General features: G+C 50.1%; 12 protein-coding genes across 12 annotated transcripts; 6 read left to right on the forward strand and 6 right to left on the reverse strand.

Annotated features, from left to right (window-relative positions):
* Window positions 1-615: 615 nt before the first annotated feature.
* On the forward strand, window positions 616-3,460 carry EPUS_06208 (uncharacterized protein; the record flags this gene model as incomplete). Its single annotated transcript, XM_007789325.1, has 4 exons — window positions 616-764; window positions 820-1,171; window positions 1,231-1,465; window positions 1,512-3,460. 4 exons carry the CDS (start codon window positions 616-618, stop codon window positions 3,458-3,460), a joined length of 2,685 nt encoding a protein of 894 aa, XP_007787515.1.
* A 232-nt stretch (window positions 3,461-3,692) lies between these two features.
* Window positions 3,693-4,215, reverse strand: EPUS_06209 (60S ribosomal protein L35; the record flags this gene model as incomplete). Its single annotated transcript, XM_007789326.1, has 3 exons — window positions 3,693-3,930; window positions 4,014-4,159; window positions 4,213-4,215. The coding sequence occupies 3 exons, from the start codon at window positions 4,213-4,215 to the stop codon at window positions 3,693-3,695; spliced, it is 387 nt and encodes a 128-aa protein (XP_007787516.1).
* A 324-nt stretch (window positions 4,216-4,539) lies between these two features.
* Window positions 4,540-5,340, forward strand: EPUS_06210 (uncharacterized protein; the record flags this gene model as incomplete). The annotated part of the gene is made up of 3 exons (XM_007789327.1): window positions 4,540-4,605; window positions 4,659-4,772; window positions 4,837-5,340. The coding sequence occupies 3 exons, from the start codon at window positions 4,540-4,542 to the stop codon at window positions 5,338-5,340; spliced, it is 684 nt and encodes a 227-aa protein (XP_007787517.1).
* Window positions 5,341-5,446: 106 nt separating this feature from the next.
* Window positions 5,447-6,565, reverse strand: EPUS_06211 (uncharacterized protein; the record flags this gene model as incomplete). The annotated part of the gene is made up of 1 exon (XM_007789328.1): window positions 5,447-6,565. One exon carries the CDS (start codon window positions 6,563-6,565, stop codon window positions 5,447-5,449), a length of 1,119 nt encoding a protein of 372 aa, XP_007787518.1.
* Window positions 6,566-7,102: 537 nt separating this feature from the next.
* On the forward strand, window positions 7,103-9,489 carry EPUS_06212 (uncharacterized protein; the record flags this gene model as incomplete). Its single annotated transcript, XM_007789329.1, has 6 exons — window positions 7,103-7,235; window positions 7,288-7,460; window positions 7,517-7,888; window positions 7,940-9,079; window positions 9,147-9,257; window positions 9,334-9,489. 6 exons carry the CDS (start codon window positions 7,103-7,105, stop codon window positions 9,487-9,489), a joined length of 2,085 nt encoding a protein of 694 aa, XP_007787519.1.
* A 3,019-nt stretch (window positions 9,490-12,508) lies between these two features.
* EPUS_06213 (uncharacterized protein) lies at window positions 12,509-13,260 on the reverse strand (the record flags this gene model as incomplete). The annotated part of the gene is made up of 2 exons (XM_007789330.1): window positions 12,509-13,137; window positions 13,194-13,260. The coding sequence occupies 2 exons, from the start codon at window positions 13,258-13,260 to the stop codon at window positions 12,509-12,511; spliced, it is 696 nt and encodes a 231-aa protein (XP_007787520.1).
* Window positions 13,261-13,520: 260 nt separating this feature from the next.
* EPUS_06214 (uncharacterized protein) lies at window positions 13,521-14,789 on the forward strand (the record flags this gene model as incomplete). The annotated part of the gene is made up of 1 exon (XM_007789331.1): window positions 13,521-14,789. One exon carries the CDS (start codon window positions 13,521-13,523, stop codon window positions 14,787-14,789), a length of 1,269 nt encoding a protein of 422 aa, XP_007787521.1.
* Window positions 14,790-15,372: 583 nt separating this feature from the next.
* On the forward strand, window positions 15,373-16,998 carry EPUS_06215 (uncharacterized protein; the record flags this gene model as incomplete). The annotated part of the gene is made up of 1 exon (XM_007789332.1): window positions 15,373-16,998. The coding sequence occupies one exon, from the start codon at window positions 15,373-15,375 to the stop codon at window positions 16,996-16,998; it is 1,626 nt and encodes a 541-aa protein (XP_007787522.1).
* Window positions 16,999-17,196: 198 nt separating this feature from the next.
* On the reverse strand, window positions 17,197-18,753 carry EPUS_06216 (uncharacterized protein; the record flags this gene model as incomplete). Its single annotated transcript, XM_007789333.1, has 1 exon — window positions 17,197-18,753. The coding sequence occupies one exon, from the start codon at window positions 18,751-18,753 to the stop codon at window positions 17,197-17,199; it is 1,557 nt and encodes a 518-aa protein (XP_007787523.1).
* Window positions 18,754-19,759: 1,006 nt separating this feature from the next.
* On the forward strand, window positions 19,760-21,297 carry EPUS_06217 (uncharacterized protein; the record flags this gene model as incomplete). Its single annotated transcript, XM_007789334.1, has 3 exons — window positions 19,760-20,077; window positions 20,342-20,459; window positions 20,603-21,297. 3 exons carry the CDS (start codon window positions 19,760-19,762, stop codon window positions 21,295-21,297), a joined length of 1,131 nt encoding a protein of 376 aa, XP_007787524.1.
* Window positions 21,298-22,436: 1,139 nt separating this feature from the next.
* EPUS_06218 (G2/mitotic-specific cyclin-B) lies at window positions 22,437-24,077 on the reverse strand (the record flags this gene model as incomplete). The annotated part of the gene is made up of 3 exons (XM_007789335.1): window positions 22,437-22,546; window positions 22,598-22,736; window positions 22,785-24,077. 3 exons carry the CDS (start codon window positions 24,075-24,077, stop codon window positions 22,437-22,439), a joined length of 1,542 nt encoding a protein of 513 aa, XP_007787525.1.
* A 1,159-nt stretch (window positions 24,078-25,236) lies between these two features.
* Window positions 25,237-27,714, reverse strand: EPUS_06219 (uncharacterized protein; the record flags this gene model as incomplete). Its single annotated transcript, XM_007789336.1, has 1 exon — window positions 25,237-27,714. The coding sequence occupies one exon, from the start codon at window positions 27,712-27,714 to the stop codon at window positions 25,237-25,239; it is 2,478 nt and encodes an 825-aa protein (XP_007787526.1).
* Between the last annotated feature and the right edge of the window lie 265 nt (window positions 27,715-27,979).

The raw sequence follows: 27,979 nt of genomic DNA on the forward strand, positions 1-27,979 counted from the left end.
TGCCGGGGGGGCGACCAATGCTTAACATGAGTAGCCCCAGAGGTGCAACAGGGCTCAGAAGTGCACCACGGTCCCCGCACAGACCCTAGAAATCTTTAACTAAATTCTATTTCTGGTAAAGATCTTTAGATCTCTATCTCACCTTTCTATCTTTAATTCAAATATCTTATAATTGCAAGGTTATAAACGACTCCTCCTGAGCCCATCTTACCATGGAAATCATCCATTTCTACGAGGATTTGAGACTGATGCGGACAGTTGAAAATTGATCATTCTGATTGGATATACGTAGCAAAGTGCTACCTACCTACAGTGGGTCACCCATGTTAGCGTATGACCAACCACTCCTAGGTCCTCCAAAGAACAATCCCAACATTATTGTCACTCACAAGCAATTGGTGCGATGAACTCGCACCACAACGAGTGATACCGTTTGACATACGGAGTGCTGTGTGAATCTTCAATGTCTGCTGGACAGTGGCTTTATTCCAAACTGCTCTGGTTAGATGAGATCGCTGTGATCAGTGAATAGCGCAATCCAGACCCTTTACCATGTCTCAACAATCCTTGGGTCTTCACAGTGTCTGATTTCTTGCTACTTCCAGTGATTTCGTTATGAACGGGGAACATGTGGAAGTCGATGATCTCTTCGGCGATGGAGGCACATTAGGCGATACTGTTACCCTCAATCTTCCTCTACAGTCTCTACCCGTGGACGGACTTGCTCAATATGTTGACGACCTTCATCGAGCTTCCACTGAGCAGTGAGTCTATCGTCTATCACAGGCTCCTACATGATGATAATGATCAGCTGCGTAGGAGGAGGCTAGCATGGTCAAGATTAGGGTGTCTTGCGTCACTTGCCCCAGACGCCCGTTCTGTCAACCTTGCTCATCTCCATTTCTCGGGCTCGGAGCCGAAGTGGATGCTGAGCAAGGAGCGAACCATCGATCTCAGTGCCAACGGAGACGATCAGCATCCGATTCTGCAGCTGGAGTGGAGTCAATCAGGCATTGACCTTACTTTAGTGGACGCTGCCGGAAGAGTCACTGTCATCAACATTATCTCAGTGGCTCTGAACGAGACCGCAGTGGTGCGTCCTGCAACCCTGGATCGAGAAGATGAGCTCAACCAGGCATTGGCCATTTACTGGCTCAACGTTGACCGTCCTGTAAGTGACATGACCAACCCTTAATTAAGCATAGTTTCTTTGATGCTGACCGTATTCAGTATCCGACATTCATACATGCATCAAAAGACCAAGGCAAGTGGAAATACATGGCAGCGAAACGTAGACCCATGGGACCCTTCTGGCCACGTGGATTCGTTGTTGTTACGCGCAGAGGAACCCTCCTGTTTCACTATCAGCGACCTGATGGCAGATGGGCTGTTTCCAACGCCGGTCTGAGGAGCTTGACGTCCACTGGCTACCTTCTCTCACACGCGGCAGTTGCTCCAACTCAAGGTATGCTGACACTGCCCATCTTCTAACTCTGGATAACATAAGGCAGACAACAAGCTTTTAGTTGCAGCACAGAATACTCATCGCCAGCTGCTTGTGTACGTTGCGACGATCGACTTGCCGGATCCAAGGCAAGATCCTCAAATGAACACGGGCCCAACAATAAGCATCGAAAATATCAGAGCTTCCGTTCCATATACGATCCTCAACGATTCAAATGCGCAGCACAACGATTCCATGCTCTTTGACGCAAGCTCACAGTTTCTGTCACACCTGGAAATCGTCCCAACCTCTGACATTCAAAAGGCTCCCCAACTTCCACCAACCATCATGGCCTTCTACACTCCTGTGGTGACCCCTATGGGTATGGCTAATGATGGGCAACTTGGGATGACAACGGTTCGCAGATGGCATGTTGTCTCCGCAGAACACAAACTCCATTCAGGTTTTGATGCTATGCAGTCGAAGACTAACGACACCACACTCAGTCGCAGAACAGACTTACAGAGAATTGAAGATGTCCACATAAATCAGACCATCAGCACGGTGCAGAAGGTCGATGGAGGTGAGCATCTAGCCCTGGGCGGTGCGGATGGGCCGCTTGCCTTACATGACCCCAACTCCCTTACTCCCTTGTACATGGCGAATGATTCGGCCGAGGTAACCAGTATGGCCCAAACTGGATTTGTGTTTCCCCCTTATTCTCGAGGGCTGAATCTGGCAGCCTCACCCAATGCTTGCATAGTAGCCAGCCTCTCCAACGACGGGAAGATGCAAGTGACCCACGTCGAGCACCCCAGCGGCCTCACCTACGATTCGACAGATTCCACCACGGTTGAAGCAGCCATCGCCGCGATTATCCTGTCCTCCGCCCGTTCCTTCTACTCGCAGGTTTCCTTAAATGATATCATGCTCCTAGTGACACAACATCTTGACCCCATTCACTACCCTCAATTGATCCACTCGATGTTCAAAGACCTTTTCGGCGACAAAGACTTTATCCCCGGACCAGAACCGGAAAACAACAAAAAACCCGTCGTAGCTCGTGTCCTCAGCCTGGTAGCTTCTCTTGGACACAATCCATCGACAGACCAACGCAGCGAAGCATCAATGCTGAGCTGGCTCAGCCTCAACGTCCGCTCATGTGCCTTGACCTTCATGGGCATATTGCAATCTGTGCGCCAAACCGGTGGGCTAGAGTGGAAAGACCCCGAGGTCTGTGAACTCGCATGCAACAACATTAGGTGGACCCTAGATCTCTGTAAATTCATCGTGGACGACTTATTCGAGATGGCAGACGATAATATCTCACTCCACAATTCCGAGAAACAACCTCACCCATCGGCAGACTCGCAAACAATAACGAAACTCCTCCTCGTCTCGATCTGGCCGCGCTCTTCTCTAAAATCGATCGCCCGCATCCTTCGCGGCATTGTGCGGGCCACCCAGGACCCAAAGACAACGCTTGCGCCAGAAGCCGCAGCCGCTTTTTCGCGCATGGCCGAGCTCATCGAGGCGTCACCACTAAAAATGGAGCCGCTAGAGCAGCTGCTCATCGGCGTAGAGAAGATGGTGCACCAGTTCTACCAATCGCGAGGGATGACCGACCGTGACAAGGCAGAAACGGAACGCTTTATCCTCTCACATGGGCAGATTCCGGAAGTGTTACAGGATGTCATGCCGCGGATCTTGCAGGATGTGTTGCCGACGACAAGGACGAAGATGGATCGGTTGAATCTGTACATGGAGGATTACAGCTGGTTGGGGATTAGAGAGGATAAGAAGACGAAGGTGTTCAAAAGGGACTTTGTGGTGGATGTGCACAGGAAGAGAATTTTGAGAAGGAAAGGATTAAATAGATTTAGGAAATGTGTCAGATGTGGGAGTGTTAGCGCGGATTTGGTTCGGATGAGGCATTGGCCTCAGTCTTTGCAGACGCTGGTTTTGAGGTGTGTTTGTGAGGATGTTTTTGCTGTGGTTGGATTGGAGGATACGTGACTGAATGAAACTGGATTGGAGTTGCCAAAGTTATTGGGTTCGGGGTACGTAGTGATTGGATAGAATAAGTTGGCGTTGGCGTTTGCAATGTGGTATTCACGTTGAAGCTGTGATCTCGCTGCTGCCAGCTCTCCTCGTGCTCGAAGAACTGATATGCCCACCAAGCTCTCACTGTCCACAGACCGCGGTTCCCTTCCTTCTCAGTCTCCCTCGTCTCCAAAATACACACACCTTAAGCCTCTGCCTTGACAGCATACTTCCTCATTGGAAAATGCATCTGCTTCTTCCGCTGCTTTTCCGTCACCAGCCCCTTTTCCTTCTTGGTCAACCTCCTCCTAATCGCCCTGGTCTGTTTCGGTCGCAGATCAAGCGGTAGATACTTCTTCTTCTTGTAGAACAGGCGCAGCTGAGATCTCTGGTTTGCGTTGATCACGGTAAGGACTTTGGCGATGGATTTACGGAGGTCGTGGCTATGAATGAAGTGAGCTTTGGGTTAGTTTGCGAGCAAGGAGGATAAATTGAAGCTGGAGTGAGGGCGCCATGTTGCACGTACATTCGAGTGAGCTTCGATGAGGCACCACCGGCAATCTTTTGTACCCTCAGCTGGCCGAGCTCGGTCTTGAGTTCTTCGAGTTGCTTCTTCAGGTCGTCTTTGCCTTTGCCCCAGAGCTGGCCGGTTTTGACTTTCGCGGAGGACGACTGAGTCCAGATTAGTATCTGCGACACGATAAGAATTTGCTTCTCGCACTCACCATGTTGGCGGAATGGGTGGTGGAGAGGATTACTCGACTTCTTCTCCTCGTGGGATCGTAGTTGTGAAATCCAATGTGGGATTTCGATGGCACTACTGACCGGAGAATGATTTGGCCGATGCCGCGGCAGGGCACTCTTGGCAACGATGGCCCAAAGTCCGCGCAGATGGGATTGGGGAATCTGCATTACTGGAGATGGCTACGAGTCATTCGTGAGCTACTTAGAAGATCCATAGTGTCTCAAGCGATGCATTGAACATACTAAATCTACATCTTACTTCCGCACCCTCTTCAGACCGTGGCATCGTGAACTCATCGCCCCTCATCATGTCCGCCTCGACAGGCACAGGATGGGCACAATTACGACAGCAGGCGAGAAGCCTGGAGAACCAGGTAACCAGCTCATAACCATCTCGTCATACCACCACTAACGTTACGCTGTGCAGACAGAAACACTCTTCCACAAATATTCTCAATATGCCTCCATGTCGAATCTACCCCAGAAGCCATCCGAGGAAGAACAACGGACAGAAACACAAATACAAGAGCTATTAGACAAGGTACTTGATCTTATCATTCTCCGCGCATCGCCAGCAAGCCCTCTGACATCCTAACCCATTTCAGCGCGATGCCCTCATCGCCCAACTAGCCCGTCTCCTCGACTCCGAATCCGCCCTCACAGCCTCCGCGCTCAAACAGAACAACCTCTCTCGCCACCGCGAAGTCCTCCTCGACCACAAGCGCGAGCTCAAGCGCCTCAAATCGTCCATCTCCGAGTCCCGTGACCGCCAACACCTCCTCTCCCACGTGCGCTCCGACATCGACGCATACCGCACCTCGAACCCTGCGGAGGTAGAGGCAGAGTACATGCTGCAGGAGCGGGGAAGGATCGATAACAGTCACAATATGATGGACAATGTGCTCAGCCAGGCGTATGCGGTGAATGAGAGTTTCGGCGTGCAGAGGGAGACGTTGGCAAGTATTAACCGGAGGATTGTTGGGGCGGCGAGTCAGGTACCGGGGATTAATGGGTTGATTAATAGGATCGGGGCGAAGAGGAGGAGGGATGGGATTATATTGGCGAGTTTTATTGCATTCTGTATGCTTGTGCTCTTCTTTTTTCGATGATCAAGCATGGGCGTTTTGGTCCCGGGGGCCGGAAATATACACTATGCGAGATGCAAAGCATAGCATGGGGAGCGTCGAAACAACTGTACGATATAATTTATGGGTATCATGCCAAAGCCTTTTGGACTGCTTCCTGCAGGTCACCCTCACGAACGGCGTCTGCATGTAGAGCTGGTCTCACTGGGTCTTTGGCTTCTCTTGCTTCTTGCAGCAGTCTGATCAAGCCAGCGTTGAGAGACTTGTTCTCGCCCTCCCAGGCATGCCCGCTTCCCGCCCAACGGATCCGACACTCTGTGTCCAGCAGATACACATAGCCCACCTGCGAGTTGAGCAAGCCCATCGCATCTCGGATGTCCTCTGTAAGCCCTTTACCCGAATCCCGGCTCAATCTTACAGTAAAGTACTTCCCCCACTCCGACTCCGGCCGGCTCTTCCTCAGCCCATTCTTGAAAAGCTTCACGAGCAGTGCCCGGAACCAGTGGTCCTGGACATTCACTTCGACCTTCTGCACCAACCGGCTATTCTCCTTAATCAATCTCTGCAACTCCGGATTCTCCTTCTCTCCAAGGAACGTCCGAACCTGCGTCTCCGCCCATACTCCACTCTGGACACTCACCAGACTAACCTTACCCTTCAGCACAGGCGTCGTATCCCTTCCCTCTGCCCCATCCCAGGCCAGAGTCCACCCCCACAGATTCGGGAACCACAGCGCCTTCTCCCGCCTAAACAACCTATCACTCCCCACAAAGCTCTTCCCTTGGAAATGCTCCAGGCGCTTCCACTCCTGGAAATACGGACGCAGCAGCGTCCTCACCAGCAACCGCCGGCGGACTTGGACGTTTTCGGGATCGGCGTAGGAGTCGCGCCGTTCGGACCAGCTCATGTGGGAGTGTGGGGCGTTTTGGCCGGGGTGGGGTGGATAGGGGAGGCCGATGGGTCGGGAGAGGCGGGAGGGGGTAAATTTCTCGCCGCGCTCGCCTTTTGGGATGGGGATTTTGGATATCGCTGAGGTGTGGTCTGGGTTGCGGTCTAGGAGCATGCGGAGGGGCACTCTGGGGGCGAGGGTGGGTTTGGTTGGTGGTGGTCTGGTACTTGTAGAGGCATGGCGGAGTGAGGCTTGAAACACTGGTTGGCGGTGGATGCAATGGTAGGATGGCCGGCGCGAGATGATGCAAAGGAGGTCGAGCAGAGTATCGCGTGGAAATAGGAAGCGAGGCTTTTGCATCTTGGCCAATGGTGAGAGGAGACCACCTTGGGCGTTGGGTCGATGTGGAATTGGAAAAGAAGATGGAGAGAGAGGGAGAGAGCTCCAAACTTTAATCATGCCAAGGAACTTCTCCTGAAGGGGTCTTCCATTTGAAATGGGGTGGGCGGCCTCCCCACTCCACTGGTCTACGCTTGTTTGATCCGAATCCACAAAAATGTGTGCGGTGCCGCTCCTTCTGCCTGGAAGCTGTGGAACGTTGGTGCCTGCAATGTTGGCGATACTCGAGCCAGAAGCTGGGTGGAGATGGCGTCCTCGATGCGAACGGACAAAGAAGTATTCTTCAGGAGACTGAATGAATTAGATGAATTTTCCGTGGACACCGACGGCGAAGTGACATCTGAGCATGCCTTCAAAGTCAGGCGTCTTTATTCTTTCCATACTTTACATTGCGAGCATACTTCTCCCAAGCAAGATATATCCAATTCAGAAGTGAAGCCAACCCCCTCAAATATCACTGAACTCGGTCCACTTGCTCCGCTATCAGAAGTGATCATCATGCCAGCGCAGTTCTCAAATCGCAGGAAAATATCTGCTAAGGCGCCACCGAAGCTGTCAAAGAAGCAGAGTAGCAAGAAGTCAATTCAATTGCAACCAGAGGACGCCCAGATATTCCGAGGACTTGTCTTCTGTGAGATTATCATGTCTCTTGTTCCACATCACACGTATCTGACCAACACCAGACTTTCTTCCCAACAACGATATTGCTGCACCACGCAGAAAGCGTATCGAGAAGGCTCAAGAGTATGGAGCTCTCTGGGCTAGGGAGTGGTCAGCCGACGTGACGCATGTCATCGTCGATGCAAATCTTCGCATGTCAGATGTTGAGAAAGCCATTGGCTCTGACCAATTGAAGGTAGTTAGCCTCCGGCTTTATCGCAGAGGCCTATAGAAAGCTGATATATTTCTTAGCCTCGCCACGTCATTGTGAATGAGAAATACCCACCTGATTGCATTGAATACCAAGTGCTACTGCCCACCCACCTGCTCAAGTTCCAGGTCTTTCCTGGACCTCGACGTGGCCCAGAAGCAGAAGGGCAGCAGCCTCGTGAGAAGTCTCCAAAGGCACCCTCCGAGCATTTCAACCGCTCTAAGATTTTTGCGACTGCTGGTGCAGCCGCCAAGCCTGATAATGAACAAGAGGAGCCGGCTGTCGTCACCCATGAGCCCGCCTCATTTGCTGCTGTAGAAGGATTTGGGCCATCCATTACTACAAAAAAAGGGGAAAATGAAGATGATGAGCTGGATAGGATTGTGGCAGAAGTGCAGGCCACAGCTGATTTGGTAATTGACATTTCAAAAGCTGGACTATGACTCTCCTGACAATCTGCACAGCCTCTAGAGCTGGAAGATGACAGCTTGGAACCATCTTCGTCCACAACTGCCTCCGATTCGGAAGATGGTCAGCTGACAAGAATGCAAGAAAAGAAGCACAAGAGGTCGATAAGCGATGTGGTTGATCCACAGCTCGGTTTCTCCTGTATGCGGAAGAACGAAGGTACGTCCAAAAGCAAAAATCCCAATCTGAGGACCATTGAGATGCTGGACAAGATGGCGCATTATTATGACCGTATCGGTGACCGCTGGCGCACAATATCGTACCGCAAAGCTATCACAGCCCTAAAGAGACAAACCGATTACATCGCAACTCGAGAACAAGCAATTGGGATTCCGGGTATCGGAGAGAGATTGGCCAGCAAGGTCGAGGAGATTGCCTGTACAAACAAGTTGAGACGACTAGAAAGCACAGTTACGGACCCGAATGATCCGATTCTGCTGCTTTTCATGGGGATCTATCAAGTCGGCCTCCCCACAGCCTCCAGGTGGATCGCCCAAGGCCACCAGTCACTCGAAGACCTGAAGTCTAAAGCAGACCTCACTCCTAATCAAAGGATCGGTCTTGACCATTACGACGACTTTCTATCCAGGATTCCACGTAGCGAGGTCATGGCACATGCGGATATAGTGAGAAGGGCTTGTTCAAACGCTGACGCGCAGATCCAGCTTGTGGTAGGCGGATCCTGTCGCAGAGGTTCTGCTGACTGTGGTGATATTGATCTGATCATCACCAAAGAAAGTGCTTCTCTAGAGCAGATTCGCACCATCCTGGTCGACACAGTAATTCCACAATTATTTCAAGACGGCTTCCTGCAAGTGGGCTTAGCGACTTCTAGATCAAGATCTACGGACCGAGGTTCAAAATGGCATGGAGCATCAGCTCTTCCTGGTTCGCAAGTTTGGCGTCGTATAGATCTTCTATTCGTTCCGTGGGACGAGTTTGGGGCCGCACTAATCTACTTCACAGGCAATGACATCTTCAACCGCAGTATCAGACTTCTGGCTAGCAGAAAGAAGATGCGGCTCAACCAGCATGGGCTGTACGGAGATATAATGCGAGGCGAGAAACGGGAGCGGATCACACAGGGGAGGCTTTTGGAGGGAAGGAGTGAGGAACGTATTTTCGAGATCTTAGGAGTACCTTGGAGACCACCTGAGCATCGCATATGCTAAGAGCGCGTCTATGACGACTTCACATCGATAGTTGCAGACTCAACACCATCTTCCTGGCGGTGCTTCAATCAGAATCATGGCCTATATGGGAATTTCATTGGAATCTGTCATTCTTGGAAAGCTCGTTGCTGGAGCCATACCGGTAAGGGTACTCCGTACAAATCGTGCCAAAGCGCAGTTAACCTTGACTTGAAACTCTGTGCGGCCACGTAACCCAGAGGTGTATCGCATTATCTACCATTCAGAAGCGCGATGTTGTATTCCACATCTGTGAGATCGACCTCGCCACCGAAGCCGCTACTGCTGCGAAGAATCAGACCACATCAAAGTGGAGCAAGGGCACCGACCAGCCAGGCCTGTCACCTCACAACTAGGATTGTGCCCGTTAAGGTCTTAACGCTCTCGCAGAAGTATCAGGTCGGAGACAAGGAACAGAAAAACGCCACGCAACTCCTTTCAGTATGAGAAATGATGCCAGTGTTGGCCCAGCTGTGCTGGATCCCGCTCTACAAAACCAGGGTTTGTCAGCTACTCTGTGCAACGGTGTGCAGAATGGTGATGGCGCTGGGCATGGTAGTAAGTTTTCTTGATTGTCTACTATCAGTCAGAGATTGACTGTTTTTAGGAATCTCTTCATCTGGGCTTACGAATAGTGCTGCTCATAAACTGCATTGAACGACATTCACAGATCCTGCACAGCTGGACCGACCCGTCGAATGCTGCAAAGTGGCCATTAGAACAGTCGGCATCAGAACTCCTCTGTCAAGCGGAAACTGCAACAAGAGTCATCATCGTTTTCGTGGCTAAGATCCGCAATTTGGGGCCAAGAAGTCACGGGAGAAGGTGCCGGTGATGTTTTGAAAGCTGAGCATGCACATGACGATGAAAAGTATGCGCAGTTTTTTGAGGAGATGGGCGTAACCTTCGCTTATCTGGTCCAGCGTCAGAATAGTATTTTCGATGCTGGGGAGTTTTGTTCGTTGGATTTGAAGTTTTCTGCCACGCTGCTGCTTCCAGAGGATATGGTAGTTGCCTAGTTGGGAATTTCTTGGCAGATCTTTCCAAGTTTAGGTTTTCTGTATACGGAGTAGAGATACCCCATTTGCGAGTTATCTAAGAACGTTTACTGCTTCTTTCTAATGAGTTGTGAAGGCAACTTCCCAATGCCTAGTCTGGTGTATTTAACGTGGTCGAGGACTCTAACTAAAACAGCGGACGTCCCCGGGTGACCAGGAGGAAACCTTAGCTGGGAGATGTCTCTCCCTGTCCTTAATTTCCTGATCTCAACTTCCCAAATCTGGTAGATGATGAAAAATCCATCCCGAGCATGGTCAGGCGGAGACTCTGACTTCTAGACCTATCTCATGACATTTTCTCGAGTTCTGGAATTCTAAGCTTTTTTCCCACGCCGATGCTGTATCTCACCGCTGAGCTGTACACGAGGAAGAGAGAGAGAGGGGTCTGAATCATGGATTTATTTTGATAGTGCTGCATCTCGAAAAATTCAGGATATCCTCATTGATTAGTAAAGAAAAAGATAGTCGGGCTGAGCTGATCCACCGTCTTCGAGACGGTACAGTAAGGTATTCTGTATCCGGCCGCCGCCGCGGCTGGCAGCGGGCGCGGGCGATAGCTGTTTCATGACCGACACGGGCGGAAGAAGATAGGATAGGATAGAAGCTGGGATCTAGATGATTGTACTGGTCATGTGGCATATTGGATCGGTCGGCGCCCCCTCGAACGTTGGATCTTCGGATCTCTCCGATCGAGGGACTGGAGGGTTTTTCGAGCGCCGGGGGACGGAAGGACTTCATGCAGCCGGGTTTTTTTTTTCTTTCTTTCTTTTTTTACTGTAGAGGAAGTCTGCGCATTAGAATTATGACGTTCAAGCTTGTCTGGCTAGAAGAACTGGCTGACACCCAGCCGGCATATGGTCGGTCCCCCAAGTCTCCGACTCCCCGACTCTCCGGTCACTCTAACGTAGTAAGCGAAACGGGGGGCGGAGCACACCAAGCCCATCCTGCGTAACAAGTTACTACCACGTAGGCACTCGAAGCGCACACACGCGCGTTCAATCAGGGCCGTCGGGCCTACTCGTCACGAAAGAAAAAAGCCCCACTTACTATACGGGCGCGAGAGAGAAAACTTTTCCGCTCCGGAATGAATTATTAATAATACTCAGATGAATGAAAGTGAGGCGTCTACGTCACCCTCTGGGGCGTCACCGCCCAAGGGCGTTTCTGCAGAGAAAAAGATAGGACACTTCCGCCAAGAGGAACGGGGGGGCTGGATGCGTCTCAAACTTACTACGTATGTTTGCTTGCTTGGTTGACCTAATCCCCTGACGTGTAGTGTTACGAACTGAGTGAGTCGTCTACACGTACACGCATGGTTTCAGGGCGCTGGGTCGGTCGGTTGTCCGCCGTGGTTAGCAGTACTAGTGACGTGGATGCTTGGTACTCTAGGTTACCCGTTAGTACTGCTGTGGTACTAGGGGATTGGCAGTCCGAGGCTTGCGGTTAGCTACGGGCAACGTATGTGATGCCATTTTTTGGGCCGGCTGATAGTAGCGACGATTTGGTTGCGTGATTTAGAGGAGGCTGTGAAAGGATGGATCATGAGACAGGAGGGGATAGGTATGCATCAGATGGGTTTCCCTTTGTCTGAGGATATATAAGGGGTGCTTGTTCCTCCACCTACAGAGACATTATTTCTATAAGCCTCTCCAACTCTGCAATAATCTATCCAATTTGAATACTCATCTTTCTATCCACACCTCTTCTCTCAAGTCAAAGTACCTGAATATATCAGTAATTTATAGCCTTGGTCACAGCAAAGACCCCCTCTTCCGGCATCTGAACATCATCGAACATCATCATAACCAATCATCAACATGACCAGCCCCCAACCACAACACAGTGTCTTGACCGCAGCGGTCTTTCCCTCCCTGCTACCGCTGTCCTTCTCCCTGCCACAGAAACCGGCCATCTTCGACCAGCTCCAGGAGCCGCTGGTATACAACTACATTGTAGCGCCCAGCGCGCGGGGAGATCTGACGGATCGATCAAAGGTCGTGACTCCAGGGTCTCTTAGCGATGAAAGGCCGTCAATGAGGGCCGATACGAAATGGAACCCAAGCGCTGTATCGAGGTTCGCTATCGAATGATGGATTGCATGAGGGGACTCGGGCCTGGTTATTGATTTCTTACCACTAGCGTTTATGAGCGACCATGGTCCAAAACGGGTATCAGACTGCACATTGAAATGTTCCAGCACGATGTATGTGGGATACCAGCCCATGGCGCACGGGGTTTGACGGCTGCATTGCAGGGGTAGCGACTTCAGAGCATTGACGGCGAGAAGGGTGTTAACGAGGGCTTAGCGAAATCTCATTCATGCGGTAACCTTCAATCTCTCCAAACCTTCAATGGCATCTTCACCGTCTTCATCTTCGTCAACCTTGCCAACCAGACCTCCCTCCCAGAGTTGCCTACCCGTCATCTTCTTCTCTTCTGGCTTACCACCTCTCTTCTTTTTGTCTTCCGCCTCCTGCTCCTCTTTTTCTTTCCTCTCTTTCTCTGCCATTTCCGCCAGAAACTTCTCTCTCCATTCTATAAACCTCTCTCTAGTAACAACTGTGCCGTGAAATTTACGGTTCTCCTCTTCGTCCGCTTTTGCCGCTTCCTGGTCTTTCTGAGCTTGAAGCGCGCCCTGTCTCTCAATAATAAGCTGCTCGGCTGCTTCCTTGAGTGTTGACACCAAAGTGAAGACCATTGCCATGCCTAGGTTCTCTTCTATTGTAGCATCTAGGGACTTGAGCAGCTGGGCCTTGTCTTCCGATACATCGAGAAGAGGATGCTTCGGGGCGTTCGGTGGGTTGGAGAGGTCGAGGTTAGGTGCAACGTCGGGATATGTTTCTGGATACGAGACGCTGAGCACGATGGTGGGAGGTTCGGTGGTGTCGCCGTGCTCATTGGTGACTTCGAGCGTTATGGCTATTCGATAGGCTGTGTCTGAGATATCTACAGAAAATGTCAGAAATCTACCTCAAGGCCAATTGGTAGCTGTAGTAAGTCACCTGTGATTTCCTCTGGGAATATTGAGTCGAGCACTTCTCGCTCCTCTTTCTGCTCTTCAATGCCCATTGTAGTAGTTGGCGACGAAAACACCTCTCATCCACAGTCTACTTTGTAGTGAAGCTTTGCATTTCTATCATTGGATCTTGTGTAGGCTGAGGAGAAATTCGGTACTGCGCATCCTTATATGGTGCCCAGGCACTCCGTATGACGTGCAGAACCCTTAAATTTGTAGCGTCCAAAAAGATGCCCACCGAGGAGCCAATGAATTTTCTGCGACAACGGCCCTCACCATATGCATTCAAGAGTTGTCCAGTCGTCGATATATTATGGCTAAAATAAAGTCTGTTTCGAAGAGTATCGGTACAAAAAAAAAAAAGCGGAGAGCGCACAGGGACCAAGAAGGCCTCCACCGCGCTGATGGCACTACCGTAGCAACAAAAGAGCCCGAGACTCCAGAGCAAATGTACTCGAAAGCTTCTGATCTTTTCTTGCAACTTCAAATCGACAAAGCTCTCTCCATCGCGCAAAGATCACTCGATGAATTTCTCGAAGTCTACCCTGATAACCCACGAGCATCCTACCCTACCCTCCTTCTCCTTGGCCAAATCTACCTTGCATTGGGTGATGTCGATCTGTCACGGGAGCACTACTTGAAAGCTACAGAGGTAGATCCAGATGGAAGCGAGACTGGTGCTGCTCCGTTCTTATGGATTGCGCAATTGAGTGAAGTGGGTGGAGAAGAGAGTATCAGGTGGTTCGAGAAGGCGTGTGCGATTTTGAGGAAGGCGCTTAGGGAGTTGGAGGAGCAACAAGGGATCGAGGAGTCTGAGAATGCGATCATTGAGACAAGACGTCAGCTTGGGGAAACCCTTTGCAGTATGACGGAAGTCTACATGACTGATTTATCGTATGTTAAGTTCGACACGTATGATGTGGTTCAGCAGCTGACAGATGTACCCGGCAGTTTTGACCCTGAAGCCGGTTCGAGATGCGATGCACTTATGACAGAAGCAGTGCTTGTCTGCCCAGAGTCTCCAGCAGTCCTCCAAACACTCGCCAGTGTACGAATTTCGGAAGAGCGAATGGATGACGCCAAATCTGCTCTAACAAGGAGTATGGAGCTGTGGAGGCATCTTCCGAACGACGACGTCAACATACCAGATTTCGCAACTCGAATATCCCTAGCGAGACTTCTGCTGGAGGTTGAGATGGAGCCCGAAGCGGTTGAAGTGGTGGATCAGCTTGTACAAGAAGACGACCAGAGCGTTGAAGCACTGTATCTGGGAGCATGGTCACGGTACCTTTCCTTTGAGAAAGGTTCCAACACAGCGAGCGATTCAAGAGATTGGTTCCGTCGTTGTCTTCGGCTGTACACATCAGTGGACTATGAAGATGAGAAGCTAAGACAGCATGTCGTTGAGATGATTACCAAGCTAGATGAGATATTAGGACCACCCGTTAAGGAGGAGGAGGAGGAGGAGGATGCTGAATGGGAGGACGAGGCCGATGTTGAATATGGAGAAGAAATCGAGGTAGAAGAGCCGCAGGAAGATGTCAAGATGAATGATGTGGATATGAAGGGAGGAGTAACCTAATGGTGAGATGGGAAGCCCTCTAAGCACAAACTTCCAGGAAATCGCTACATCAACTTGCGGAGAACCCCGGAGCTTGGCATCTTCTGCTGTAGTTCAGACAGAAGGTCAATATCGGCCATACGAGCCGAGCACTTACTACGTACTTGGGCCTTCTGAAGCAGTCTTATGCTTCCTAACAAGGTGCACGAGAAATCCTTCCAATGCCCTTGCGATACGATGCCGCGCGTTATAATAATGCTTAGTGTAGCAAGCTCCCAAGTACTTAGATCAGCCTTACTCGGTCAGATCCCGACCTTGACAGTTCGAACGGCGGCCCGGGGCTAGTTCCTCCAAAAGCGGTGTCTGAACATCCCTTCTAGGGACTTTCATCTAACAGAGCGGTTGAGAATCTACCATTGCGATCGCGGCTAACCACTTTCTCATGCGCCAATGGCTTGGAACCCTGCTCAACTACTAGTACAATTCACTCCCACTTGCTGCATTTACCCGTGATGCACAGATGTGTCAGCGAAGATGAACCGCATCAGAATTAGACCTGGAAACCAGCCACTTCTCCGTTCTGGGTTGGGAACACGTGGGTGTAATGAATGCTCTTCCCACCCTGCCTGCCACCAAGAAGCGGAAATCGGGGCAGGAGGTTCCTTCTTCGGCAGTAAAAAATGGCCTCTGTCAGGTGGAAAGTTCTGATATATTCAGTATACACGACAGATCAACTTTAATGCAGAGCCGTGGATCAACATGTTCCGATGAGTATCATACAGTTTGTCGACAATGTCCAGTGGGACTAAAAGCGGACATCTCACCAAAAAGCCCAGGACAGTCTCGCGCAAAGACCGACAACGCTGCAGCGAAAGCCGAAGTTGCAAACTCTAGTAATTGCACGGCACCAGGATCGAAGGACGCCCAGACAGCCTTTAAAAATGGCAGCTCGCCCACTCGTGCCCGAACAGGGAACGACCAGTGCACTTACGAGGAGGCCTTAGCTATTCGCTACCACGTGCGAGAAATTGGTCTAGAGCACTTCTTCCAGAATTCTGTCCTTGAGCAGCGCATTCCACTGCAGACGTTGAGTACGGTCTTCGGTGTCACTCTACCTACTAGCCCATCAGATATTCCAGATAATACTCTATATAAAAGACTAAGAAAGGCCATCACAGTCGATATGGGCAATCGCATCAAGCTTCACAAGTACAACTCTGTCAAAGACGCCATCGCTCTTGTTCAACATTCCAAGAACATAATGGTCATCACAGGCGCTGGCATCTCGACTTCTCTCGATATACCTGACTTTCGCTCGCGTGGTGGCCTCTACTCCACACTACGGGATATGGGCTTTGAGGACCCAGAAAGCGTCTTCAGCCGAGACACCTTCGAACAAGATCCGCGACCATTCTTTTCGGTAGCTGCGAAGATCCTGCCGCCAACGGACGGTAGATATACACCAGCCCATGCCTTTCTCCGTCTCTTGCAAGACAAGGGCAAGCTTCTCACACTTTATACACAAAATATTGACGGCATTGATCTCACAGCTGGAATTAGAAGGGACAAGCTGGTGCAGCTTCATGGCTCTTTCGAAACTGCAACATGCATAAGTTGTGCACACCGCGTCAGAGGCGAGGAGATCTTTCCCCAGATACGAAAGTGCGAGGTCCCAATATGTACTGAGTGCGCAAGAGAGCGTCAACTCCGCATTGACCAAATGATCGCCATGAGAGCACAAAACGGTAGATCAGTGCGTCGGAAAACTCAAAGAAGCAGCGGAGAATCCACTAGCGAGCCTGTCGGAATCATGAGACCCGATATCGTGTTCATGGGTGAGCCACCCAGACCATATCTGAAACGCTTTCAGCGAGATTGTGCCCAAGTGGATTTGCTGATTGTGATGGGAACTTCTCTTCCTGTTGAGCCGGTCAATACCATGCCGAATAAAATACCTCCGGCAGTGCCACAAATCTATATTGGCAAGAATGAGATGTCTCTAGAGGGATCTAAGAGGATCGACTTCGATATCCAGCTACTTGGCGAATGTGATGTCATCGCAGAGCTGTTGGCGAGGGGATGTGGATGGGATTTAAAACATGAGATGCTTTCCAGGGACACTGTCATCGAGGCCGAGCCGTGGTGTTCTGGGCGACGTCATTGTCATGAGATTCGCCAGCAGAAGATACCAGCGAAGGACGTGGGTGTGAAGTCTGAACCAAAAGAGTAACATTGGTTTGGAGTTCTGGATGCGGCGAATTAGGCATGTATCCGACCCGCATTAATCGCGCTGTTCGATATGCTCTGAAGACTTACCTCGGTGGATTATCCTTCTCGGAACGAGGCAGATGAACTGCTGAGCCAGGTGATGTACAGGGCACGGTGGCGATGTAGTTGTCTGGGATACCCACCTTTTACTTGTCTCCTATCATAGCGCTCGCGTTCTTGTGGGTATTATATCTCGTGTCCGAAATCCTTGAAAGTACTTCCTCCTAAACGGATTTAAATCCGACGCGGTCTTTCCATTTGCAAGCTCCTTGAGCTTCTCATCATCCTGACCAGACCCATTGACGTCAAGCTCTTTCAATTCTTCCTTTCTCCTCCTCCGATACACAAGCAACCTCCTACTCCACCTATGAAACCGCTGCACGCAGCACTCCACCAACTCCAGTTCGACACGCTTTGGTATTGCAAGCTCCTCATCATCCTCATTTGCACTTGGCATCCAGAACGCTAACCTCCCATCCGTCACCAACGTGTCCGCAGCAAACGCCAGAATATCATCCAACATGCGCTCGAACGAGTAGGGCTTCTTCGGCGCTACATAGCCAGGCAAAGTATGCGCCGGTACACCATCAACCATAATCGGAATTCGATCAGTTCTTGGCTCCCTATTTCCTAGGATTCTCAAACCCTCGCGTACGCCATAAGGTGGATCACAGATTATGCCGTCGAGCCATCCATTGCCATCATTCGTTCGCAGCGGAGTGTTGATCAAATCACAGATAAAACAATCCCCGAACAAGTCTCCGAGTCCATACTCCTCGAAGTTTCTCCAAACACCCCCCTTCCCACCTTTCTTCTTCCCAACCTTCCCATCACTCCCTCCCTTCCCTCTTCCCGCCCCACGAAAACTCCGCCCATCGATATCACTACCCCAGACACACGCCCCGAGTTCCGCGGCCGCCACCAAAAATCCACCAGTCCCGACGAAGGGATCATAGAGCATACGCCCTGGCCCCGCGTGGGCGAGATTGGCGCTTACAAGGGCGAGAGTGGCGTCCATGGAGGTGGTAGAGATGTAAGGGCGGCGTTTTAGATCGTGTTTCATTATCAGATGGTGACGAGGCGAGGAGGAGATGAGGCGGCCGAAATAGAGGGTCTGAGGGTCGTGCTGAGGAGTGGGATGGTTATCAGGGAAAGGTTCATCCACTAGTGATTGTGATGTAAGGTCCGGGTGTTGTTTGCGTGAGTGATTGGGATTAAAGCTCAGGTTCCACTCCTCAAAAGCGGTGAACTCGACCTCTGGGTTCTGCATTCGAATTGGCCCTTCGAAGCCGAGATAGCGGAAGCCGTTGATGATCTCGGTTTGCTCGGCTGGAGATCGCTTTCCGCAATAGGCGTCGACGGAGAATCTGAAGCTGGCTTTCTTGTACTTGGCCCAGATTCCTGAGTTTGTCCTCGTTTGCACGTCGGCGTGGAGAGCGGCGTATGTTGCAACTCCTTCGACTTTGGGGGCCATGCCCCACAACTCGTGTATCCCTAGAGAGAGAACGGAGCGGGATATTAGGGCTTTGGCTGCCACATTTGGTGAGGTGAACTTGGAAGCTGGGTAGGAAAGGATGCGAAGGATCAAGAAGGGAGAGTTCTTTGAGTAGGAGACTATGTCTATTTCGATGCGGAAGTAGGAGGCGAGACAGCGGATTTCGGCGAGGCGGAAGTCTTCGTGCATTTGGACGAGACGGATGAGGTAGTCCATCGACATGTTGTGCTTCGAAATTGCGGTGGTGGAATGAGTCTCGCTCTGAGTGTTGGTGAGCAATGGAATTCTGCTCAGTCATGGGTTGCCGAATTGATGTTCGTCCTCTACTAAGCAAAGTGCCTTATACTCCTTGAAGTGCGTCCCCAATATTTTTCAACACAATCGAACATCAAAACTCAACAGCTTGCTGTGTTTATTTCCCTTTCCATGTACCATGGTTTCAAGTAACTATCTTTTTAAATAATTGAGTTTACTCGTGTAATACGGGAAGCTGCCAAGTAATGCCGGCTTGGAGTTGTCCTAGGTTGTCGTTTGTTCGTTTCAATTGGAGCTGTTAGACGCTCGACGTCAACTTCTGCGGCTGAAGACTTGATGAATCAGGGGAGAACCATATAGAGGTCCTGTCTTTTCATGCTTTGAAGATTAGAATTGGCGGTTGTGATCTGGGAATGAGATAATTGAAGCGGGAACTGAGACGGCAGTTTGGGAAAATATAAGCCCAGTGGTGGAGAATTGATATCACGTGCTAGATATTGCCAAGTGCCCAGGCACCAGCAAAATAGTTCCTCAAATCTGCTCTGCTGGTGCTTTGTGGGTCCCCACTGCAATGAGTAATTCAGAATTCCATTGTGTTGTGAAGCCTGGTGGATGAAAGAACTGAAAATGGGTGTCTTCAGATCACGTAATCATACCATCCCTGAATCATCTTGGCACTCACTCCACCCTCCACATACTAGAGATATTCTTTTATAGCTGTGATGGAAAAACAGAGAAGCGTCTACATTTTCCGTCATCGACAAGTGGCCTATCCGCCTACTAAATGTCATTGAATACGATCTTTCGCATTGAAACCATTCTTGACACATAAGTCACCTATTCGCTGCCCAAGCTACGAATGTGTGCCCCTTTCAAGCAAGAACAGAGATATCCAACATCCAAGAGGAAGTCACCATTCTCTTTCCCGACATAGGAGTGCGACGAACCCTTAACTTTCCAAAATAGAATCAACATGAGAGGTAACCGCAAAGCACCAGAAAGTGGCCCACAACAGGCCGATAACACTGTTCAAGATCTTGGTTACAGCGAAGACTGTCCCTTCTGCAACATCTCCTTAGCTTATCCTTCGGTCAGCCCCTTGAATGATCCCCAGAGGATAGCACGGATACTGCATCATGAAAAAACGAGCCCACCATGTGTGGTCATCTATTCTGGTGAACATGTCATGGCTTTTTTGGACATTCAACCCCTGACCTGGGGCCATACGCTGGTCATACCGAGGAGACATAGAGTCAAGATGGGAGATCTGGAGGCGGTAGATGCTGCTGAGGTTAGTATCGAGTGTGAGGTTTCTGTCTTGATCAAGCATTCCTTATTTCATTCCCCCCGAGATGTTCCTATGGAGTGTAGCAAATAGCTTTATGAATGCAAGATCTGTGACCGGCTTAGTATTCCATAACCCGCACTTTTCCACTCATCTCAGCAAATCGCAAGTTGATCGTGTGCTCGTGCTCTGAAGCAATCTTTTGTTTCGGATTTGAGCAAAACGGTCATCACCAGTGTTAGATTTCTTCCTAACATATCTTCTATTCAGCTAGGCCGGCATCTACCTCTTATAGCTCGTGCAGTGATGCGTGCGGTCTTTGACATTCAGTACAACCCAGAAAAGCTACAAGTCGAAGGGGCGGATTACAACATAGTCCAGAATAATGGTGCGTCTTATCAGTCCCATCCGGGTTGACTTTCTCCTGTTCCATTCTCTACCATGCAGCTCACCCCCCTTTTATCTGCTTCGTACAATGTACCTTTCTCTACCCGCTCTCCTTCACTCCCCCTACTGACCTCCACCTTCCAGGCCCCCTTGCCGCCCAAGTAGTGCCTCACATCCACCACCACATCATCCCACGACCATCCGATCCAATCCCTCGCTTTCACCAGAACGGCAACCCTGCCCCAAGCCAGCTTCCCAAGATGACATCCAAATACCACACCTCCTGGACCATGTTCGGCCGTGGCTATCGCACCGATCTCGACGAGAACGACCCAGAAACCCAGCAGCTAGCCCAGCGGATGCGTTACGAGATCGCACGTGAATTCTCCCGAGGCGAAATTGACAGCAGTTATGGCACCTCACTCTTCAAGCATCCAAATACCACAGGCGCCCAAGCCCCGCACCTAGAAGCCACCCCATATGTCGATTCGGCTTCTCCTGACAGCACACTCATCAACACCAGGAATCCTGACCACAAATCCACTACCACCGACAAAGACCTCCACTTAGGCCCACACTCCGAACCATCAAAACCCAGCGGCAGCGAAAAACCCACCCCCAAGGGAGACTCCCCACTCCAGCCCGAGCAAGCCCTCCACCGCATCCACCGAATTTCAAATCAGAGCACAGAGCCATCACAAGAAGGAGACAAGACAGCAGGTTCAGGCCCCGGCTTCCAAGGAGCAAACGTGATCCCGGTCGCGATAACGCAGAGAGCAGCGGAGGAAGATTCACATCCTCCGAGATCTGGAGAGAAGAACGGGAAGGAGAAGTTGTGAGGGAGGGGGTTACAGGGCCATGAAACTGAACAACTAAGGTGAGGCAGACGATGTAGAGAAAAAAAATAATCGCAAATGCAAAACGGACGAGAGAAAAGATACAGGACAGGCTAGGACGCTGCTTGGAAAAACGGAGCAGGTCACAGCAAAGGAATAGATGGGATGATACTTTGTCCTGTTGAGAGAGAGGAGAAGAGAGGACAAGACAGGACAGGACAGGATAGATTGGTACTGTACATGAATCCACCACCAGGTTAAGTGATCAGTGATGGATAGACATGGAAATTTTCTGAACATATCAATCATAGCAAACAGAACATTCGTGGCAACCAGCGCAAGCTCTCCGATCGGCGTCAGAGAAAGTAAAGTCAGAGTGCATCTCGAGGTGGCCCACCATCATCCTGTCATTATGCTATGGCGAAGGAGCAGGGAGCAAAGCAAGATCGACACCTCAAAGGCTGGTATGTAGGCAGCTGGAATGATGATGGTGAGAGAGGCGTCTGATGTAAGTCAATGAACTTCACGAATGTGGACAGAGATGGGCAGGAATGAGCGCCTCAATGACAGTCCCGGGTAGACACGGATGAAGAGAGTCAATCACTTGCTGGGATTTCTGCATCATACACATAGTTCATGCTTTTTAATGGCTTCGATTCAGAACACTGGTATTTATCCACAGCGGTAATCCAAAGGGTAGCAAAACAGGCCTGACCGACTGACTGACTTGACCGCTTGACCTGGATCATGATGTGATGAGAGCTATACTGACAACAACAAGGATGGACTTTATTATTTCCTCTCTTTCTTCAGGCAAAGCGGTCATCAGAGGCCTTGGAGCCGCCTACTCCACCGCCACAAGAACAAAATCATATCCATCCTCGCCAGTGAACCCTGCGCCGTGTACCTTGTTCTCAAACCCCAATTGTGGCCCGCATACAGGATGACAACAATATAGAAAAGGTTTGGAACTCCGGACAGGATGGGAATGGTGCTGGTGACAAATGTACTTCCTAATCTATGCTTGCATGGATCATCGTAAAAGGGTGAGGTCAGACTGGAGACGTTTTGGTGAAGCAAGTCTCAGGAAGTTGAACTCAAAACTGGTGACGAGTAGGAGTCTGGGAATCTATGACCTAAGATCATTTGTCCACTGTCTTCTGAGAACATTTGACACTGTCACGGGCAGTACCCACACCATTGCTCTGCATGGCATGAAAGTCTTTGGCCCACTTCCGGGTCAATATGGATGCTGTTGACAACAGTCAGTCGGGTAATATGCTATGAGGACCAACCCACATACCTTTCAGAAATTTCTTGCTTGCGTACTTCTTAAAGAATGCCTCATGTGCAACGGGACGGTGAAGATAGTCAAGCATGAGTTCAAATATAGGTTGAATTTCCTCCTCCGTATAACCAGAGTAGTGCGCCAGAGTTGCATCCTGAGAATCTGGTTAGTACACGTCGTTCTCGAAAGATCACTGACATACCCATGGGCCGCGTTCGAGGATGAGACGCGACAGGTACATAGCAGCGGCGGCAACATGACTCTGTCGATATGGCATAAAGCGATGATCAAGCAGACTGATCTCCATCAGGTACTTGCCGATTGTTCGTGTTTGGATGTCATAGTTGTCGGCCTTCGATATTCTCCTAAGAAAGTTCATGGGATTTGGGTAGCTGAGATCGTACTTAAGAGCAGTCAGAGTGTATCGTTCAGCAGCCAGTACTTCGTCAACGCTGAAGCCATTGTCTGCGACATGAACAAAGTTGCCGATATGTGGAGAGAGCACTTCCTCATATTTTGATGCGATGAACATTGCAGTAACACCAACCAACTGAAACTTATCCAGAGGAACGACTTTGCTGGACAGGAAACGATCAACAATGTTGACGGCAAGAAAGAGGGTCTCAGGCAGAAGGCGGAAGCGCGTATGCACTTCGATGAGCCAGTCGACAAGCACCCCTCTCATAGACCAGTCAAGGTCGTCTTGGTGCTCCATGTAGTCGGGATTTGGCATTGTGGTCCCCTCCAATTCCTTGTAGTACTCGAAGATCTCCTGCACATACTCTGCTACCATCAATGGATCGTCGAGGTCTTCTGCGTCCAGGTCATTGACAGCTTCTTGAATAGCCTGAGCAGTGGTCTTCACATCCTCCAATACTTGTGCCTCTGCCTTACTGGTCTTGATCTCTGCCTCTGAACATGACTTCTTTCGAGGTGGCTCTTTGACGTCGGGTGTGGCTTCTTTGCTTGAGTGGACGGTGGAGGTTGTGCTCTGTGCACGCTTCTTCTGTATGTTACCAATGCCTGACGCACTAGCTTGTCTCTTAAGTTCTGACGCTGCTGGCTTTGATTTGACGTTGTTATCCTTCGCTCCTAGCGCTGTTCTTGAAGAGTTCGTCCTCGTGAGCTTCTGCACACCTGCCGGTGCTACCTTGGATGCCAGACCGACCTTGCCATTCGCTGCTTTCTTTCCTTCGCCTAATGAGGGCTCAGCTGCTTTGGTTGCATTTGTGACATCTCCCAGAGCAGCACGTTTCCGTTGAGCCGCAGTATTGTTGAGGCTGCTGGTTGTGGGCTTTTTGCTTTGAAGAGGTTTCTTTGCGAGGTCATAATCCGTCAGAGCGGCTGCCTTGGCACGCGTTACTCTTCCTTGGTTTTCGTCATTTTCGTTGTTCGACGCGATGCGCGGTCTTGATCTTGCCTGTATAATTTTCAGCTTCAGTGACTGTTTCTTAACGAATGTAGAATCGGGTGCCAGTAGCTGGTACCGCGACATGTTTACTGACCGGTGGCATTGTATGGTCAAGACGACAAAGATGTTACAGGCGATGTGCGGAGTTGAGGTTGTTGCACTGCGGAGAACAGCTGTTGCGGGTCAGGAACTATCTGCTTTCCCGTGGACGAATTAGCATTGGATGTATACTTGGATTGCTAGGAGGACTGAAGATGACCCACGTCGTAGACACGCGTCGAGAAGCTGTCTGCAAATGCAAGGACAATTGCTGGGACAATTGCTGTAGCTGAAGTGGAAGAGGAGTTTGGTGGAGTTTATTGGCACCAAGGATCTTTCCACATCAAGTGTTGTTGTTGACGAGCTTAGTGAAAGGCAGTACAGCGGTGAGAAGTGATCGAGTCTAAGGAGGAGGCAGAAGAATCAGAAGATGAGATCTAATATGTGCACGAAAGACTGTAGTAAGTACTGTCTGTCTGTCTGTATGATGGTAGGATGAGGTGCACAGCTGGTCAAGCTGTGAAAGTATTGACCTTGAGAGCGGGTTGGAGGTTGATTTGGCGTTTTGTGTGTGGCAGAGCAGCACCAAGTCAGGGCCAGGTACCTGGAGGGGGGGGTGCCAAGCTTGTTGTGACACTAAAAGCGCGAAGGGCGTCAAGCTCGCTCAGCTTTCGTGCCCCCGTGAGAAATGTTGCAGTTAGTTAGTCTTGTCTGTGGATAGTGTGATCCAAAAGAAGACTGTCCAGAATGTATGCTGGGTAGATGCACGGCCGAGGGTAATCTGAGCACTTTTAGGATGTTGAGGTAATGGGTGAGCAAAAAGGTAGGGGTAGAAAAACATGAATTGGATTGGTTATGCAGAGGCGGATCCGCAACTTGACCACCGAGCCCGTTTGTTTATCCGGCGTTGCTATGCAGCAACCACCACGCGCTCCGATTCTATCCATCTTGTTACACTTCACATGCATTTTCATTCAAGCCTGGAGTTAGAGATTTGGGCTACTAGTATCGCACCACTCGCCGAGCCCGAGTCAGTATTGGATGAATCCTTAAGGGATCCGGGATCCGGGATCATATTCATACAGCACATGAATGTAATGCTACTAGCTCTGTCAATACTCTGCACTCATCACTTTTGCCTTCTTCATGATCATTACGCTAACTCCTGACTCCTGACTCCTTCCTTCTTCATTTTCTTCCTTTATTACCTCTTCTGCATCACCGCCCGAACTGTTCCCTCCAAGATCTTCATGTCCGGCACTTCCTTCTCCCAGATCTTACCCGGACTCTCATCCCCTTCCAGCCATCGTCGCAGCAGGTCGTTACTTTCTTTCGGTTTGATGTCTGAGCTTGCGGTTCCGATAGTGATATGTGGGGTGGCATTCGCACACGGCCAGCCACCATTCCCATCCATCCCTTGATGCGATTCTGAAGGTAAGATCCGCACCACAAATGCCATCACTCTACCATCCCACACTACCCGCTCTAGCCGGATGCGAACCGCCCCTAAATCGGGCTCCTTCTGTTTGTTCTCTTGCTTGATTGTGCTGAGAGCTTGCACGTACTGGTCTAAGTACTTTGTCCAAATATCTGAATCGACGTTTGAAGAGGCCCGGTGAATGAGGGTGACGTGGAACTCAGACTGCATGCGACGGGATTGTTTTAGCTGATTGTACATTTTAGCTTCTTCAGCAGTGGTATTGTTGAATAGAGATGCCAACATGGAATTGATCACGGCTGGGGAGACTGGAATGCTAAAATATTCGAGTCTCTTCAGGATCTGATCGGTGGTAAGTTCTTGATCAGCAGGGTGTTCCTCTTGAGTACCAGGGTTGGGCTGCTTCTTCTTTCTGTTAGATGACATGAAGCTCAGGTCATGTTTCAGTGTGACAGTATTCTCCAGGGCCCAAGAGATTGCATCCTCCATATCTTGTTGGGAGGGCATCTTCTCGCCAACGATCTTGGGATAAGCATTGTAGAGGTGGGTGACAACCGTCTCAAGATTTTCTAACGAACTTGCAGTGACTTCCAGATCAATCACTTCATCGAAATTCGAATCAGGCTCCTTGTGAGTGTCAACACCTTCGAATCGTTGCATGAAACCTTCCATGATAGCGGCAACTTCTTCGTGTCCTTTCGTGTCAGCATGGATAGTTTGATGGTTGTCCCCACGATCCAGAACACGCTTGCGGGTGACCTTGCGGATATCCGACAGCAGGCGATCTTTCGGTTCATGGACGTAGTGAAGGGCGACGAAATGAGCATCCCGCACAACATTGCTCACATCGTCGAAGATCTGCTGGCGTTCCCGCCGCTGATGGTTGTTTCGGTCAGCTATGACAGCCTTGTATTGAGCTAAGGAGTTGGTGATTGCAAGGGCGAACTTCTTGGGGCGGCCTCTTTGACCCTCTATATCGTCGTTTTGGACATGGCCAAAATCAAACAACTTGACCAGGGCTCGTGCAATGGTAGTCTTGCCACACCCAATACTTGCCACAGGTACCAAAACCATGTTCGAATTGACCTCGCCACCAGCTTCTTCGCCCTCCCCATGTCTTTCCAGCGCAATAATGTCTGACCCCTTCTGACCGATCTCTGCCAAGAAGCCATCTCTCATAGCAATGATACCATGATTCTTATTGTACTCTTTTCCGAGTTGAGGGTTCTTGGCCAGCTGTCTTCGTGCATAGAGGAGATACTGTTCTGTGATTTGCTTGTGTTTCTTGTACTTTGGAGGCTTGCCCATGATAACGGATTTCGTTGCTTCTCTCCACTGACGGTACATGAGGTATGGTTCTTCGAATTTGTACTTGAAAAACCAGTCACGATAGGGCTCTCGATCTTCTTCCCTGATCTTGCATCTGATGACGAAGCCTTCGGTATCTCGCCCATCCCAAGAGCCTGACTCTGCACACTTTTCGAGAAAGGATTTGACTTCGTCAAGGCTCTGAATGATAACATACTGCGCTTTCTTAAAGCCCCAGGTGTCCGCAAACTCGTGGACCTCCGGACCTGACAATGTTGCAAACTCTGGTACGTTGAAGTTGATGCCGTGAAGATAGAGACCAGCAATACTTGGAGGGTACTCAAGAACGTGCTCTTCGAATGTATCATCGCACAACTCAGCTACCGCAGTTGCATTCATTCTCCGAAGCTCCTGCGCAAGGTCTTTTGGAGTTCTGCCCACACTGGCTAGATGTTTCTCAGCCCATTTCTCGCCTGCCTGAGCATGACTGAGATTGACATCACTCCTAACCCCCGTGGAATGCTTGCTGCAAACAAGAAGTGTCCCATCTTCTAGACCGGACATGAAGATAATACATCCATTCTCCTTGACACTGAGCTCATAAGGGCCAATGGTTCTAGTTTCAATGTTCCGCCATCGTGTCTCATTCACTTCATCAACATTGAAGAACTTGTCGTAACCTCTGATCACAATCTCATGCTTACCATCCTTAGTCTTCGTTGTGAAAAGTCCCCGCGCATATGTTGGTAAGTCATCTCGTTTGTAGTCCCAGTCCTGAAATCGCCACGAGTCTACCGAGATATCACTCGAGCCTGCAACGCGGAAGGTTGACTTCTTGCATGAAAAGCCACCCTTCTTACCGCGACCTTTGTGACCCTTGGCAGTCTCTAGAGATTTGACTAGCTCTGCGATCTCTTGAGGATCTTGCTGAGCCATGGTTGCCTAAGGGGATCTCCTGCTTCCGATTGGACCAAATGAAGCAGGAAATACCTCAGAATAGATTGGCCGCAATCTAAGGTAGAAACGCGGCGTGGCGGACGACTTGTTGAAAAAAGAAGCGGGGAGAGCCTGAGAGTTGAAGACGTGTAGAATTGTATGCATTTATGTCTCGTTTGCACGGTTATTTGCAGCGCTGCAGTTGCGTTTGCTACGTCTTAAAAAGTACTGTAGGGCTGATGAGTCAGAAGCAGCCTAGAATTTT

This window comes from Endocarpon pusillum (assembly GCF_000464535.1).
Source record: "Endocarpon pusillum Z07020 unplaced genomic scaffold C739027, whole genome shotgun sequence".
NCBI classification, from domain to species: Eukaryota; Fungi; Ascomycota; class Eurotiomycetes; order Verrucariales; family Verrucariaceae; genus Endocarpon; species Endocarpon pusillum.